At 35.7% G+C, this 13805-nt stretch overlaps 1 protein-coding gene and 1 pseudogene across 10 annotated transcripts in view; one reads left to right on the forward strand and one right to left on the reverse strand.

Moving 5' to 3' along the window:
- The window catches only part of LOC106129490 (phosphatidylinositol 4-phosphate 5-kinase type-1 alpha), a 44856-nt gene that overhangs the window by 14196 nt on the left and 16855 nt on the right, over positions 1-13805 (forward strand). For 9 of the 10 annotated variants that reach the window (XM_060952627.1, XM_060952626.1, XM_060952628.1 and 6 more), the window contains 4 exons: positions 509-601; positions 2491-2623; positions 6316-6403; positions 10917-10988. In XM_060952627.1, coding sequence (XP_060808610.1) covers positions 509-601; positions 2491-2623; positions 6316-6403; positions 10917-10988 — 386 coding nt within the window. Of the gene's footprint in view, positions 1-508; positions 602-2490; positions 2624-6315; positions 6404-10916; positions 10989-11492; positions 13620-13805 lie in introns of those variants that run through there. The other variant, XM_060952624.1, reaches the window with a different exon arrangement.
- LOC132903723 (uncharacterized) lies at positions 3798-5541 on the reverse strand (annotated as a pseudogene).

A 13805-nucleotide genomic window follows, 5' to 3' on the forward strand; every position in this document is an offset into this window, starting at 1 on the left:
TCCGCTATTATACGGAGACATTTTGTATTTGGATTTTAAGTTTAATGCACTTGTAATAGGGTCGTTATTTTAATGAGTTTTCATTCGGTTTGAATCGGCGGTAGGTTGCGCTTGCCCTCAAGGAGGCATCATTTTCCCCGTTTTTATTTCACATTTTCCATTATTTCTTCGCTCCTAATAGTTGCAGCGTGATGTTATATAAAGGCTAGAGCCTTCCTCGATAAATGGTCTATTAAACACAAAAATATTTTTTCAATTCGAACCAGTAGTTCCTGAGATTAGCGCGTTCAAACAAATAAACTCTTTAGCTTTATAATATTAGTAGGTAGGTATAGATAATTCAATTCTATCACAAAGCCAAACAGCTGAGCGTGGCCTATCAGTCTTTTCAAGACTGGTGGCTCTGTCTACCTCGCTAGAGATATAGACGTGATCATATGTATGTATGTATGTAGGTATAGATAATTAATCAAAGTTTGATATGATATGTATTATTGTCTTGGCACAGGTCGATAAACCGTCAAAGGCTGGTCGCCCATTCGACGGCAATGGAGAGTATTCAGGCAGAAAGCGAGCCTATTGACGAGGAAGAGGATGTGCCGTGAGTATACTACATTTGTATGTATTTGTAAACTAATCTACGTTCCTGTGGGAATTTTCCAAAAAATATTAAGCATTCGGCTAAATATATGTAATTTTATATTAAGGACGTGCTGGTAAAGGGTCAGGTCAAAAGTGCCCGTAACCGCCGAGCTTGCATGAAGAGAGTTATGAATGTGGATGAAGCGAAGGAAGTATGCAGAGATCGTGGCAAGTGGATAGAGGTAGTCTCTGCCTACCACTCCGGGAAAGAGGCGTGATTTTATGTATGTGTGTATGTATATGTGCCGTGTGTTTCCCGGCACCAATACAAAAAATAATAGGACCACTCCATCTCTTTCCCATGGATGTCGTAAAAGGCGACTAAGGGATAGGCTTACAAACTTGAGATTCTTTTTTAGGCGACAGGCTAGCAACCTGTCACTATTTGAATCTCAATTCTATCATTAAGCCAAATAGCTGAACGTGGCCTTTCAGTCTTTTCAAGACTGTTGGCTCTGTCTACCCCGTAAGGGATATAGACGTGATGATATGTATGTATGTATGTATATGTAATTTAAAGATTTAGACTTATACTTGGTCCTTGGTTATTTAGATTTAGACTTGGTCCCCGATTAAGGGATAGGCTTATAAACTCGAGATTCTTCTTTTAGGCGATGGGCTAGCAACCTGTCGCTGTTTGAATCTCAATTCTATCATTAAGCCTAACAGCTGAACGTGGCCTGTCAGTCTTGCAAGATTGCTGGCTCTGTCCATCCCGCAAGGGATAAATACGTGATTATATGAATGAATGAATGAATGAAACTTTGTCCCCGGAATCATATTTCGTGGAAGAAATGACCGTGTTATTTGTGAAGGTTTAATCTTCATCCGTTCATGCTACGGTTGAGATGAAGGTCTATTCTATCTCTGTGCCAAATTTCATCAAAATCGGTCCAGAAGTAATTTTTTAACGAAACAAAAATACATATAACATACATACATATGGTCACGTCTATATCCCTTGCGGGGTAGACAGAGCCAACAGTCTTGAAAAGACTGAATGGCCACGTTCAGCTATTTGGCTTAATGATAGAATTGAGATTCAAAGAGTGACAGGTTGCTAGCCCATCGCCTGGAAAAGAATCGCAAGTTTGTAAGCCTATCCCTTAGTCGCCTTTTACGACATCCATGGGAAATAGATGGAGTGGTCCTATTATTTTTTGTATTGGTGCCGGGAACCACACGGCACCATACATATAACAGGTATTTAAATACATAAACATTTTCAGGTTGGCTGGAAGAGATCCCACTTAGGGATAAGCCCGCCTTTGTACTGTACTGTTTTTATTTGTAATGTAGGTACTCCTTTAGTGAACAACTAGCGACCCGCCCCGGCTTCGCACGGGTGCAAAATTATAAATGTTATTACACATAAAAACCTTCCTCTTGAATCACTCTAGCTGTTACAAAAAACCGCATCAAAATCCGTTGAGTAATTTTAAAGATTTAAGCATACAGACAAACAGACTGAAATAGCGACTTTGTTTTATACTATGTATGTAGTGATAATAAAGCTTTGACATACATACATCCATACATACATACATATTGTCACGTCTATATCCCTTGCGGGGTAGACAGAGCCAACAGTCCCGAAAAGACTGAATGGCCACGTTCAGCTGCTCGGCTTAATGATGGAATTGAGATCCAAATAGTGACAGGTTGCTAGCCCATCGCCTAAAAAAAAAGAATCACAAGTATGTAAGCCTATCCCTTAGTCACCTTTTACAACATCCATGGGAAAGGGATGGAGTGGTCCTATTCTTTTTTGTATTGGTGCCGGGAACCACACGGCACTCCTTTAGTGAACAATAAAGCATTTACTTACTTACTTACTTACATTTCCAGCCCCGGCGGTATTCCGGCGAGGAACGCGCGCGGGGAGCGCCTCCTCCTGTTCCTGGGCATAATAGACATCCTGCAGTCGTACAGGCTGCGCAAGAAGCTGGAGCACACGTGGAAGAGTATGATACACGACGGGGTGAGTCATCACGATCATCATCAGCGTGACATTACCACGGGCACATTCATTAAGGATAGCAGTAGTGCCGTGTGGTTCCCAAAAAAAGAATAGGACCACTCCGTCTCGTTCCCATGGATGTCGTGAAAGGCGACTAAGGGATAGGCTTATAAACTTGGGATTCTTCTTTTAGGCGATGGGCTAGCAACCCGTCACTATTTGAATCTTAATTCCATCATTAAGCCAAACAGCTGAACGTGGCCTATCAGTCTTTTCAAGACTGTTGGCTCTGTGTACCCCGTAAGGGATTGAGACGTGATCATATGTATGTATGTATGTATGAGGAGAAAGGGAGTGACCAGTGGGATGGCAATTGACAGAAGTAATTGGAAAAAACTAACATACTGTGCCGACCCCGCGTAAAAAGTGGGAAAAGGTAACGTCGAAGAAGAAGAAGACATTCAGGCGACTGGTTAAGTTCCCCTGCAAAGGTTGCGGAGGTCAGACGGGAGTCGCTTCGTGTAAAAACCTGACTCACCCAATCCGGGATCTTGGGCGGAAGGCGCACCCCGGGCTCCTCTCCGAGAGGTTAGGTTTTAACCGTGACTTACATCAGGCGGGAGAAGATCATCCACACATATATTTTATGAATGCAAAGAAGAAATTTCTGCATTTCCCAGTTTTTGAAAAAAAAAAGATTATTTACCGTGTGGTTTCCGGCGCTTTAGAATAGTACCACTGCGTATCTTTTACGTGGATGTCGAAAAAGGCGAGCAAGGGAAAGGCTAATTAACTCGGAATTCTCGTTCTCGGCGATGAGCTAGCAACCTGTCACTATTTGAATTTATCATACAGCTGAAAGTGGCTTTTCAGTCTTTTCCAGACAGTCGGCACTGTCTACCCGGCTAGGGAAAGAGACGTGACTTTATGTACATTAGGGTGTCCCAGGCTATAAGGGCGATTTTTTTTTTTGGGAATTTGGGTACGCATACCCTCTATTTTTTTTCGATTTGACCTATAAGTCTTAAATATGAAGTATTATTGCAATCTGATAATAGTAACCCGTGCCGACTTAGCTTCAAAGTTTGAATCTGAAAGCTAGTATGGAGAAATAGTGAAGATAAGGGAGATTTAAGAACTTAATTTCAATCCAATAAATAAAACATAGTAACATCAGTAAATAGTAATAAGGGCTTTATTTTTCATATGTCCTTTTCAGAGTTTGCTTTTTACAGTCTGGATATATCTGCCTGTGTTCTTGTACGCAACGTAATAAAAATTGTTTCTGTTCCTCTTCGATCAAGCCATGAAAGTCTTGCATCAACTTGACTGCTCTTTCGGCGGTATCGTTTACTGCTCTTAAGTTCTGTACCTTCATTTTAGCTTGTTGAAATGAAGCATTATTTGACCACAAAGAAGGAGACTCGTTGAGAAAGCTGTCGTCAAGTTTCAGCCGAGTGAACAAAGATTTGCTTTTGGTGGAAACGAAGTCTTCGAGTTTTTTTTTCATAGAGTTGGCCACAGAGTTCTTCTTTTGATGGCATGTACCGTTTCCCAAGAGCTGATGGAATCCGTTTTGGACAAGTTAGTAACCTAGATTAGTCTCTTGGTCTACACTATCATCAAAGAGAGACAAGATAGACACCTCGTCGGTCAAATACCACAAGTGCTGACAGAACTTCTGTAAAGCTGCCTTTGAGATACTTTTGTCAATTGCCTCGTAAGCCTTCATGGCTTTTAAAACGCAGGTCCTGGTAAGGAGCATTCACTGCCAAAATACATTGCAGCCAGGGTTTGACGTAAGATGTGACGATGAATAGGCAGACGTCAAGGAGGGCTTCCTTTTCCTTCTTTGCGATTCTGAATTGCGTGCTTAGAAATGATATTTTTAGAGAGTAAATAACTCTTGCCATCCACCTAGCTTGGTGCATGGCGCCTGGAGGCCGTATCTTAATTTATCTGTATCACCGCCAAGAAACTTTATTGAAAGCTCTATTAATTCGCGATAGTCGTCTCTAACAATATCTTTAGTTAACTCACTCCGGTAAAACTCTAGCAGTTCATTAATATTTGCATCACTCAGACAAGAAAGCTTTTCTTTATGACTCTTTATTTTCTCAGAGTTTATGTTTTTCCAGTTTTCTTGGAATTTTTTGGACAATTGGATGTCAGGGCTCGTCGTAATTTGGTTGATTTTAGTTTCGAATACGCCTTTCAATACTAATTCGTATACATGATGGCGACATGCAAATATAAGCATTTCCCTGTCTTATTTCTGTTCCAGGAGCATACAGGCGCCATTAATGCGACCTGTGTTTGAAGCAGTAGTATCACAGCACAGCATCTGCACTTTGTCTTCAAGATTCCAGTCTAAAAGAGCATTCCAAACAGCTTCTGCCTGTTCACGACCTGAAGAGTTGTCCTATTTAGGTACAGCAAGTAGTTGTTCTTTATCATCATATGTAATAAGTATCGGAAGACGTTCTTCTTTACATTTGCGTGAATCTAAAGCGGGCAACAGCTTCCCATCCCAGTGGACGGTTACAGTATTTGGAACCTTGTTCTGGAAATCAACTTTAATTGCTTCTGCGCGCTCTGTTCGCTTTTCCGTACGAACTCTTTGAATTGTTGACTTACTTATTAGAAATTCGTCAATGTCATGTCCAAGAGCTTCAATTGTTGCTTGTATTATATAAACAGAATTCCTCATACTTATCTGACACCGATCTAATGCAGCAACCAATTTTGGAGTTATGAAACTTTTCCTTTCAGAAATATAAGACTCGGGTCGTGTGCTCTCAACGGATATAGGAATTATTTCTTGTGTACTTTTTTTTTTTCAGAATCAGATGATGAATCTTCTTGTGGAACATGAGATGAAGTTGAAGGCAACAGAGTTGAAAAGTGTTTAGCACGCCGTTTTTGCTCTTCAATGCTCATAAATCGCGCCTTTTCTTCTTTTTCGGCCAGTTTTTGTCTACTCCAGCTAAGTGACCAGGCCGACCTGGCTCTCTCTGTCGCTGTAAGAAGATCCTATCTTCGTCAATCTTTATTAATTGAAGCGCATCGGCATGTGCAATATCAAATAAGTGGTCTAAGTTCGTAACAAAATCTTGTCGACGCTGCTGAAACACATTTTGCGTCTTTTTAGAATTTTTTTGTAAATTCCTCCAAACTTGGTATAAATTAACTAATTTCTTAACGCAGTTAGGAAAAGATTTAGTTGGAATACGTGCCTTTTCCTAATAAATAATGCACTCACGAATAGCTAGATTTGCACTTTCATTTACACTTAAATTCACTTGACGAATATTGTAGAATAGAACTGCGAGTATTTGTCCATTTGAGGGAAGTTTTGAACCAGTAATTTGATGTTTTACGTTCCCTATTAAGAAAATATCCTTTTTTGAACTGCGTAACTCCACCGACATCTTGATTGAAAGAAAACAATGCGTTCACTCATAAAACAAACAAGTAATCACATGAATGTCGGTACGCTCGCTGCCGCGCGCCTAGTAAACAAGTACCCACATTTCCCGATGTAAGTCGGCACGGGTTGCCGTGGTTCTAAGTAGATGAAATTTTATATACGATAGTTTTGACATCATTCGAACAAAATTAGAGGGTATGCGTTATAAAAAAACAACTTTGATTTTTTTGGGACACCCTAATGTACATATGTATTTTTGTCTTATTGGTTCCATTTATTACAGGACACGGTGTCAGTGCACAGGCCAAGTTTCTACGCCCAAAGGTTTCTGGACTTCATGGGGAAGACGGTGTTCAAGAAGATACCTTCGTGTAAGTTTCACTCTATCTCCTTTTATTATTTAATATACGCTTAAGAAATGATGTTATTCGTGACATTTGAGAAGTGATTTGAAACAGTACATCAAGATGAACCAAAATGGCGACTGCGCAGGTCGTACAGTTGTACGTCTTGTACATTCGTCACAGAATATGTCAAAGTCGTGAAATCGCACTACGGAACAGTAGTCGTACAAAAAAATATATATTATTAACAAATACAAATTCATTGACAGGAAATTAATTTTCATTACACGAATTAAAATTAGCCATTAATTATAAGTTTCAGATCACTTTTTAAATTTTTCATTAGCTAATGACAGGTAAATCTTAATATTTTCGGTCTTCAGTTAAGAACTTATACCATGGGCCATTGTAACGCTATCACCCGGTAGACATTTTGTTAGCCTCGAAATTGTATTATACCACTTGTGTATCGAGTATTCTCTACGTTTTATAATGTTTAGTTTTTCCCAAAATATCTTATTTTACATTGAAAACCATTTTCTATTTTAACTTCTCAATTTTTTTTCTTAATTACCTAAAATCGTGTTGAATTTACCCTAAAATTCTAGTTGATTTTTATCTAAAAGTCAAGCAAATTAATATTTATTTAAATGCAATTTAATTCTTCTTGAAATGTAAAATAATCATACTCAATCATTAATATTCACGATGATAAGAAAAAAAGTTTGGAATAAAAAACGTGATTTTAAGATATTTCAAATGATCTTAATGAAACAGAGAATACTGATATACAGTGGATCCAAATTGTTGATATTCCAGTAAAAATTTGCTAATAATTATTGTCCTAACTTCTATATGTCTAATGTTGTTCCAATATGAAGGTGTTGTAAGGTATATAATACTGTGGTTTTAGACTCTCGATGGCTTTTCTACACTATTTTGTAAATTATTTAGTAAAATCAATGTGTAGTTAACGAACTATCATTTTCTCAAAAAAATACTAGTTTGATGGAATACTGTTCTGCGAAATCCTTTTATTTAAAAATATAATTTTGATCCTTGTTTCTGAGACATGAAGGAATAATTTTATTTGGCAATAACCAATATAATAATTTAGAATTGATTTCTTCAATTTGCGTTCATTATGATATGTAATTCTGCCATCGATAATCTAAAAAATGTGTAATAAGTTGTTAATTCGGTGTAATAATGCTATTTTAACCCTATGTCGTTATCCTTGTGGTGTTTGTTCAATTAGTAGGCAAATTCATATAGAATGGTAATTGTCATTTGTACTAGCTGAATTTTTTTCTAAAAGTCTGTTCATAAATTTTGTGTGCCACTTAAAATAATAATAAAAAATATCGATATTTTTTTTAAATGGCTGATCCGGCTGTGAAAGTATAAAAATATATAAATATATTCAAATGTATGAACAAACACCATGATATAAAACCAAACGCGAAATCAACGCTCACAGTTATACTAATATAGTTCATTTCCATGTCGATCAATTATTTTGCGATTCAGACATCAATGCAACATTTCATTACTGTGTGTTTGAAAATTGAAATATTATTTTTTTTTTCATTCGGTCGCGTCACTAAATGTAGGTACAATAAATATATGTTGATCTATTTTCCTATATAAATAAAATAAATTTATTTATTTAGGCAGTCAAATAAAGGCAATGAAAAAAAATTTGTACGTCAAATAATACATTTAAATTTAACTTTCAATAGAAATAGAAAGAATAATAGACATAATATATAGAATATCTGAAAATATATATAGGAAAACTAAAACTTAAATAACATTACATATCCCTTGCGGGGGTTTACAGTGCCAACAGTTTCGAAAAGACTTAAAAAAAACCTTTTTGGGTCAATATCTTTTGGAACGTAAAATAATAAAAAAAGAAACTAAATTTGCCCAGAAGTTGCTTAAGGAAGACAATATGTAAATTTAAAAAATATATGTATACGGACATTATATAAGTATAACTGCGTGCGTTTCTCATTAACCGAGTGTCTGTTGATCAGTGGACCTTCCGGAGATCAAAGGGAACCACAGGAAGTTCAGAACGTTGGTGACCAGCTACATAGGTACAGACACATTGGATGTTGTCGTGTGTGCGTTTTATGTAGCGAGGGCGGGTGTTGGTGTGTTGGAAACAAATTATGTATTAGAATAGAATAGATTTATTTTCAAAATTGGATACAAGGTATCACTTATTGACGTCATATCACTTAAATCTAATTATAACTACTACCGCTTCCAAAGCGCATGTGTAGAAGAAGCGGCGGAACAAACTACACTGCAGCATTTTGCATCGGACGTCAATATAGAAATATAGATCTCTTAAATATAAATCGTGGACGAATGCACATTGTCTACATTAAAAAACATGAATGAATGTAAAACTAGTTATTTCAATACGAATTTTTCGATTTTTGATAGATATATAAAACTCGTTGTTGCACCAAAAGAGTAAAACATACAAAAGAACATAAAACAGATAGAGATGGTACAAAGGCGGACTTATCGCTAATGCAATCTCTTCCGGTCAACCTTTGGGTGGCAGGAAATCAAACAGGTGAAATAGCGTTGGCGCAGAGCAAGATAAATAAATGTTAAAACGTGCACACCGAATATACACCTATATATAATACATATAAATATATACAAATACATATAAATACACATAAATACTTAAAAATAACATATACTTAGGATAAAGTAGAAAGATAATGATACCTTACGAGTTTTGAAACTATCAATAGTCTGGGCTTTATGATTATAAAGGTTCATCCTCACACGTTATTTGTTTGATCTGGAGTCTAAAAAAAGTAGTTGGTAAAGCTTGAGCAGCACCCGTAGCATAGCACGCGCGACGCCGTTTTTATCGCGCGTTAAACTATCGCTGTCCCGTTACACGTCATAATAAATTCCACACGTTGTCCTATTATAAGAATATATCGGTTTTTTTTATGCATTTACATAAATTTACTAGAAAGGGTTATTTTATACACCAACACCCAAACTTGAAAGTAGGAATTTAAATGCTGAATGTATGAATAATTAATTTTGTTTTTAACAATTTAATTTCGTCTCAATTTTTTTATTTACAACTTAACGCAATTGACATTTTAATTAGGCATGCAGTTTACACTTTAATTTTCTAGATTTTAATTTTATAATTTTAAGGTTTTATTTTTTTTTATATAAAAACTTCTAAATTTTTCGCATGATCGAGTGAGTCATGCACGATCCACGTGTCCCGTTTTTTTTTAAGATTGTAACAAAAAATAATATCTGTGTTTTTTCCCCTTTTTTCCAAACAATTGTCCGTATTCGGAATCTGCCGCGCGTTCATGGAGGCCTAAGTGAGTCCCTGTGTTTGGGATGTTTCGATTTGGAAGCATGACGTGTTCTCTTGTCTTAGTTTTTGAGCCCCCCCCCTCCACTTGTGGTTTCGTCTTTCCGATATGTCGTGTTTCTTTTTTATCTTGAAATTGTTATAAACTATTTGATGTTTTTTTATTTTTGAAAGTTATGATAATATTTAATAATATATATTGCATTATAAGAAGAAAAAGATTTTTAAACATATTTATGCTATTATTAAATTAAATGAAAAAAATAAATCATCTTAAGTATCAATCTTCCTTGAGTGCAAGCGAAAATTTCCTTATAAATTTTTAGTTTGTGTTTATAACAATTTCTCAATTGTGTATCCGATGACCACTGCTAAGTATCCGCTAGTGGCTCCCCTGGCTTCGGACCATGTGTGGCCCAGTAGTTAGACCTTTCAGAATTCATATCGAATGTCATCGCATGGTCTTTCTTGAGACTTGGTTCTTTTTTTTTTTTGATTTGTTACAGCAAAAAGATGACATGTTGAAAAATCAAATTGTGCAGAAATTCAATTGTTTCAGTACTAAGTTGTAATAAAATATATATTTTTTGATTTAAAAAAATGGGAAAATACAAAATGCGTCTAGGTACTGAAATATTATTAAACGCTTTTTTTTTAATTATTAGCAGGAAACACTTGAATTTCTCTTTTTTTTTGATATATGGATAATATCTACTGTTTTTTTTTTTTTTAATTTTCAGCTTTTTCGTAGGTTTAGAAAAAACAAAGCGTTATTTTTTTTATTTGCATTCATAGTCACAAGTTTTGATTTTGATGCTTTCTATTGAGACTTTGAATTCGAACACACTGTTTTTGTATGCAAATTATTAAATAGATTTTTCATATGAAGTATTATTGCGGCTTTTATGATATATTCTCTTTTAAGATTTAATATAATCTAACAATAAAAAAGGAATGCCAGTGTAATCATATTTTTTCTTTCACTTTTTTATCTAACATTTTATTTTTGTATACATCCGCAATAACATTTCACACATGTGACTCTCCACGGGTATAATTATCATATACCAAAGCCATAAGGCATTGAGCGTCACTTATAAACTCACTGACCACTCAATCCAAATCGGGGTAAGTTTAATGTTTAAATTTTTGCGTTTACAGCTCTGAAACATTCGCCGTCGAAGCGAAAAAGCATCGCGAAGCCGTCTAGACCACAGGACGAGATCGAAACAGGTACGTGTCTTTTTATCTTTAAAAAAAAAATAACAGTTTTCTAGGAAAATCCACGAAATCTGTTATTACCTGCAAGTTACACTCGTAACCTCAACTAATATCGGATTAGATATTAACCAAAACCCTTTTATTATTTTATTAACATGTAGTACCCCAACCTAACATTCCTATTGAGTGAATGCGATTTTTAGTTTCGTATGTATCATTATTAGTATATACATTTCAGTTTATTTTATACCCACCCTATCCTTTCCGGTGTGTGTTACCTTCCGCTGTTGTGAGACCTTTGAAGTAGTTTTAAAAAAATATGTTTTTTTTCCACGTATTTTTGGCCGTGTTTTAATTTTATTTTTCTTGAAAAAAAAAATGTGTGTTTTGATGTGTTGGTACACCTGTGAAGTGCGTAACGGCATGGTTTGAGACCGAGACAAAAGTGTGGGGAGAATAAACTGAAATGTATAGAAAAATTGAGTCGCGCCGTTTTAACAGCGAGTCTGTTGTCAGGGTACAACCGACCCATCAAGGACTACAACCCAGATCATATGCGATGGCGCCTGTCCCCAAGATCGTCGAGACGATCCAGTGTCAGCGATTTCACTGATACCACAATATCCACTTGGAATCAAAGGCATCCAACTGTACCAACTGAATATCCTTCTGTCCTTTCCGATCGACCGAAAATGGATAGAGAGAGAACATCGTTTCAAAGACGAATAGATTTCGACGTCCCCAATTTACCTGGGACTTCCTATGCGGATAATATCTATAGGAATTCAATACAGGACAGAATGGAGACATTGTCCGATCAGTTGACCAAAGTTTTGAGCACTGGAGCTGGGTCTTCCCATATCAATGGTAGTTTAGCAGATTCGGGAATACAAACAGATAATACTAGTACTAGCGTCCCTCAGATTTACATAGACACTCCATATACTCCCGTCGTCAGAGGCAAAATTTATAAAGACGCCGCTGTAGACACGAGAAACAAAAACAATTTACAAGACATACCTTTTATAGACGACGATGATGACGAAACGAAATATGCCAGGCGCAAGATCATATTGGAGAAACACAAAAGCATGTCAAATATACCCGAGAGAATAGACGAAGCGAGTTCCAAAGAGCAATCGAATGAAAGATTATCGAGTAGTTTCAATCGAGCAAAATCACCGAGTTTTGTTGAGAAATTCAAGCAGTTCTTCAAAGACATAGGTTTAGCTAAAGCCGATAGCACACCGAGTCCTGTTTCTGAAACGAATACTTTGCCGAAAAGTTTGAATTCCAGTTATAGGACGAGGAGTGTTACGCCCGTTAGGAATTTGGAGACGCGTGAAGCATCAACATTGCCAAAGGATATGCGATTCCGAAAAGTGTCATCAACGCAAACCGTTTATATAAGTCAAGAATCTCCGGTAAGAATTAGAAAAGATCAAGCTATACAAACAAAAGAGCATGTTTCAGTCGTGCAGTTGAACGGAGATGAACATATAAAGGATTCAGATTCAGAGAGAGTATTGAAAGAAGTATTATATGTCAAGACTTTAGACAAAACTGAAATATATACGGCGCAAAACAGTGGTAGCACGATTATAGTAGTACCCCCGGCGGATTGAAAACTATTGTATTTTGTCGGGTTTTAGAATCGTAACCGCGGTTACCATTTTATTATTTGCCTAATCACGAACTATTTTGATGTACTGCATTGGTTTCTGGGCGGTGGAAATTAGTGTTATTTATTTTTCGGATTGTAGATCGAAATTTTTTTTTTTTTATTTTATTTTATTATTATTAATGAAACGACTGAAAATAGTTCGTAATTAAGTATAATATGAGTACGTTGCGTACTGAATGATGTCATATATCCAAAGTTATCTTCGTCAATATGTCGACTGGAAATAAGCTTATTTTGCTATGAAAATTGTATATTTGACCTGAAATTTGCGTATTTTCTATCAAAAATATAATCATTTGACTCGTTTTTTAACTCGTATATGTCTTTAATATCTAGTATTTTTATTCCAAAAGTAAATATTTGGCAGTTACATTTTCCATAACAACTTATTTTCAATAAGTTTTTATTTTTATTATATGAAACTGATACTTTTTCTAAAATTGAAGATGCGTGATATTTTTCCTAAAATGAAGAAAATAGAAAACACGTTTGAAAATTCCAATATAATTACGGTACTAAATTTGGTGCGATTTGTAGAATTTAAAATTATGTCGTAAATCCTAAGTCTGGTTTGCTTGTATCTAAATTTAAATGAAATACCTACATTGGTCGTCTGTTAATAAAATTAGGCTGTGTACATGCAGTATTTTATTCATATTTCTATGCATGTCTTGTGATTTTTTTTTATATTATTATAATGTGCGTGTCATTCTTCTTGAGGTTAACAATTGGTTACTGCCAGACGTTTATTTTTAAAAGTTGATGAAAGAAAACATTTAATAAAAGTAGGATATGAAGTAGATCGCTGAAATGTTGTATCTACAAATTTTTATATTTTACACAAATGTTTTGTTTTTTTGTCAAGCACTGGTCAGTGTAAAGTAATTCTTGTTAATTCCAAATAATTTGTTGTGCAATTTGGCCTCAAATAATAAAACTTACTATAATACTACATATACTACTCTGTCAAGAAAGTAGCAGGAAAAGATCAATAATACACAAACTGTTTGTTATTCATCCAAATTTATTTTATCACCTTCAAAATATGCTCCTTAAGAAACGATACACTTACGCCAACGAATAATCCAATCATCAAAACATTTTTTAAACGCTGTTTCCGGAATTGAGGTCAGTTCTCGCCGCGA

The sequence above is a fragment of the Amyelois transitella genome, chromosome 29, assembly GCF_032362555.1.
Source record: "Amyelois transitella isolate CPQ chromosome 29, ilAmyTran1.1, whole genome shotgun sequence".
Classification (NCBI taxonomy): domain Eukaryota; kingdom Metazoa; phylum Arthropoda; class Insecta; order Lepidoptera; family Pyralidae; genus Amyelois; species Amyelois transitella.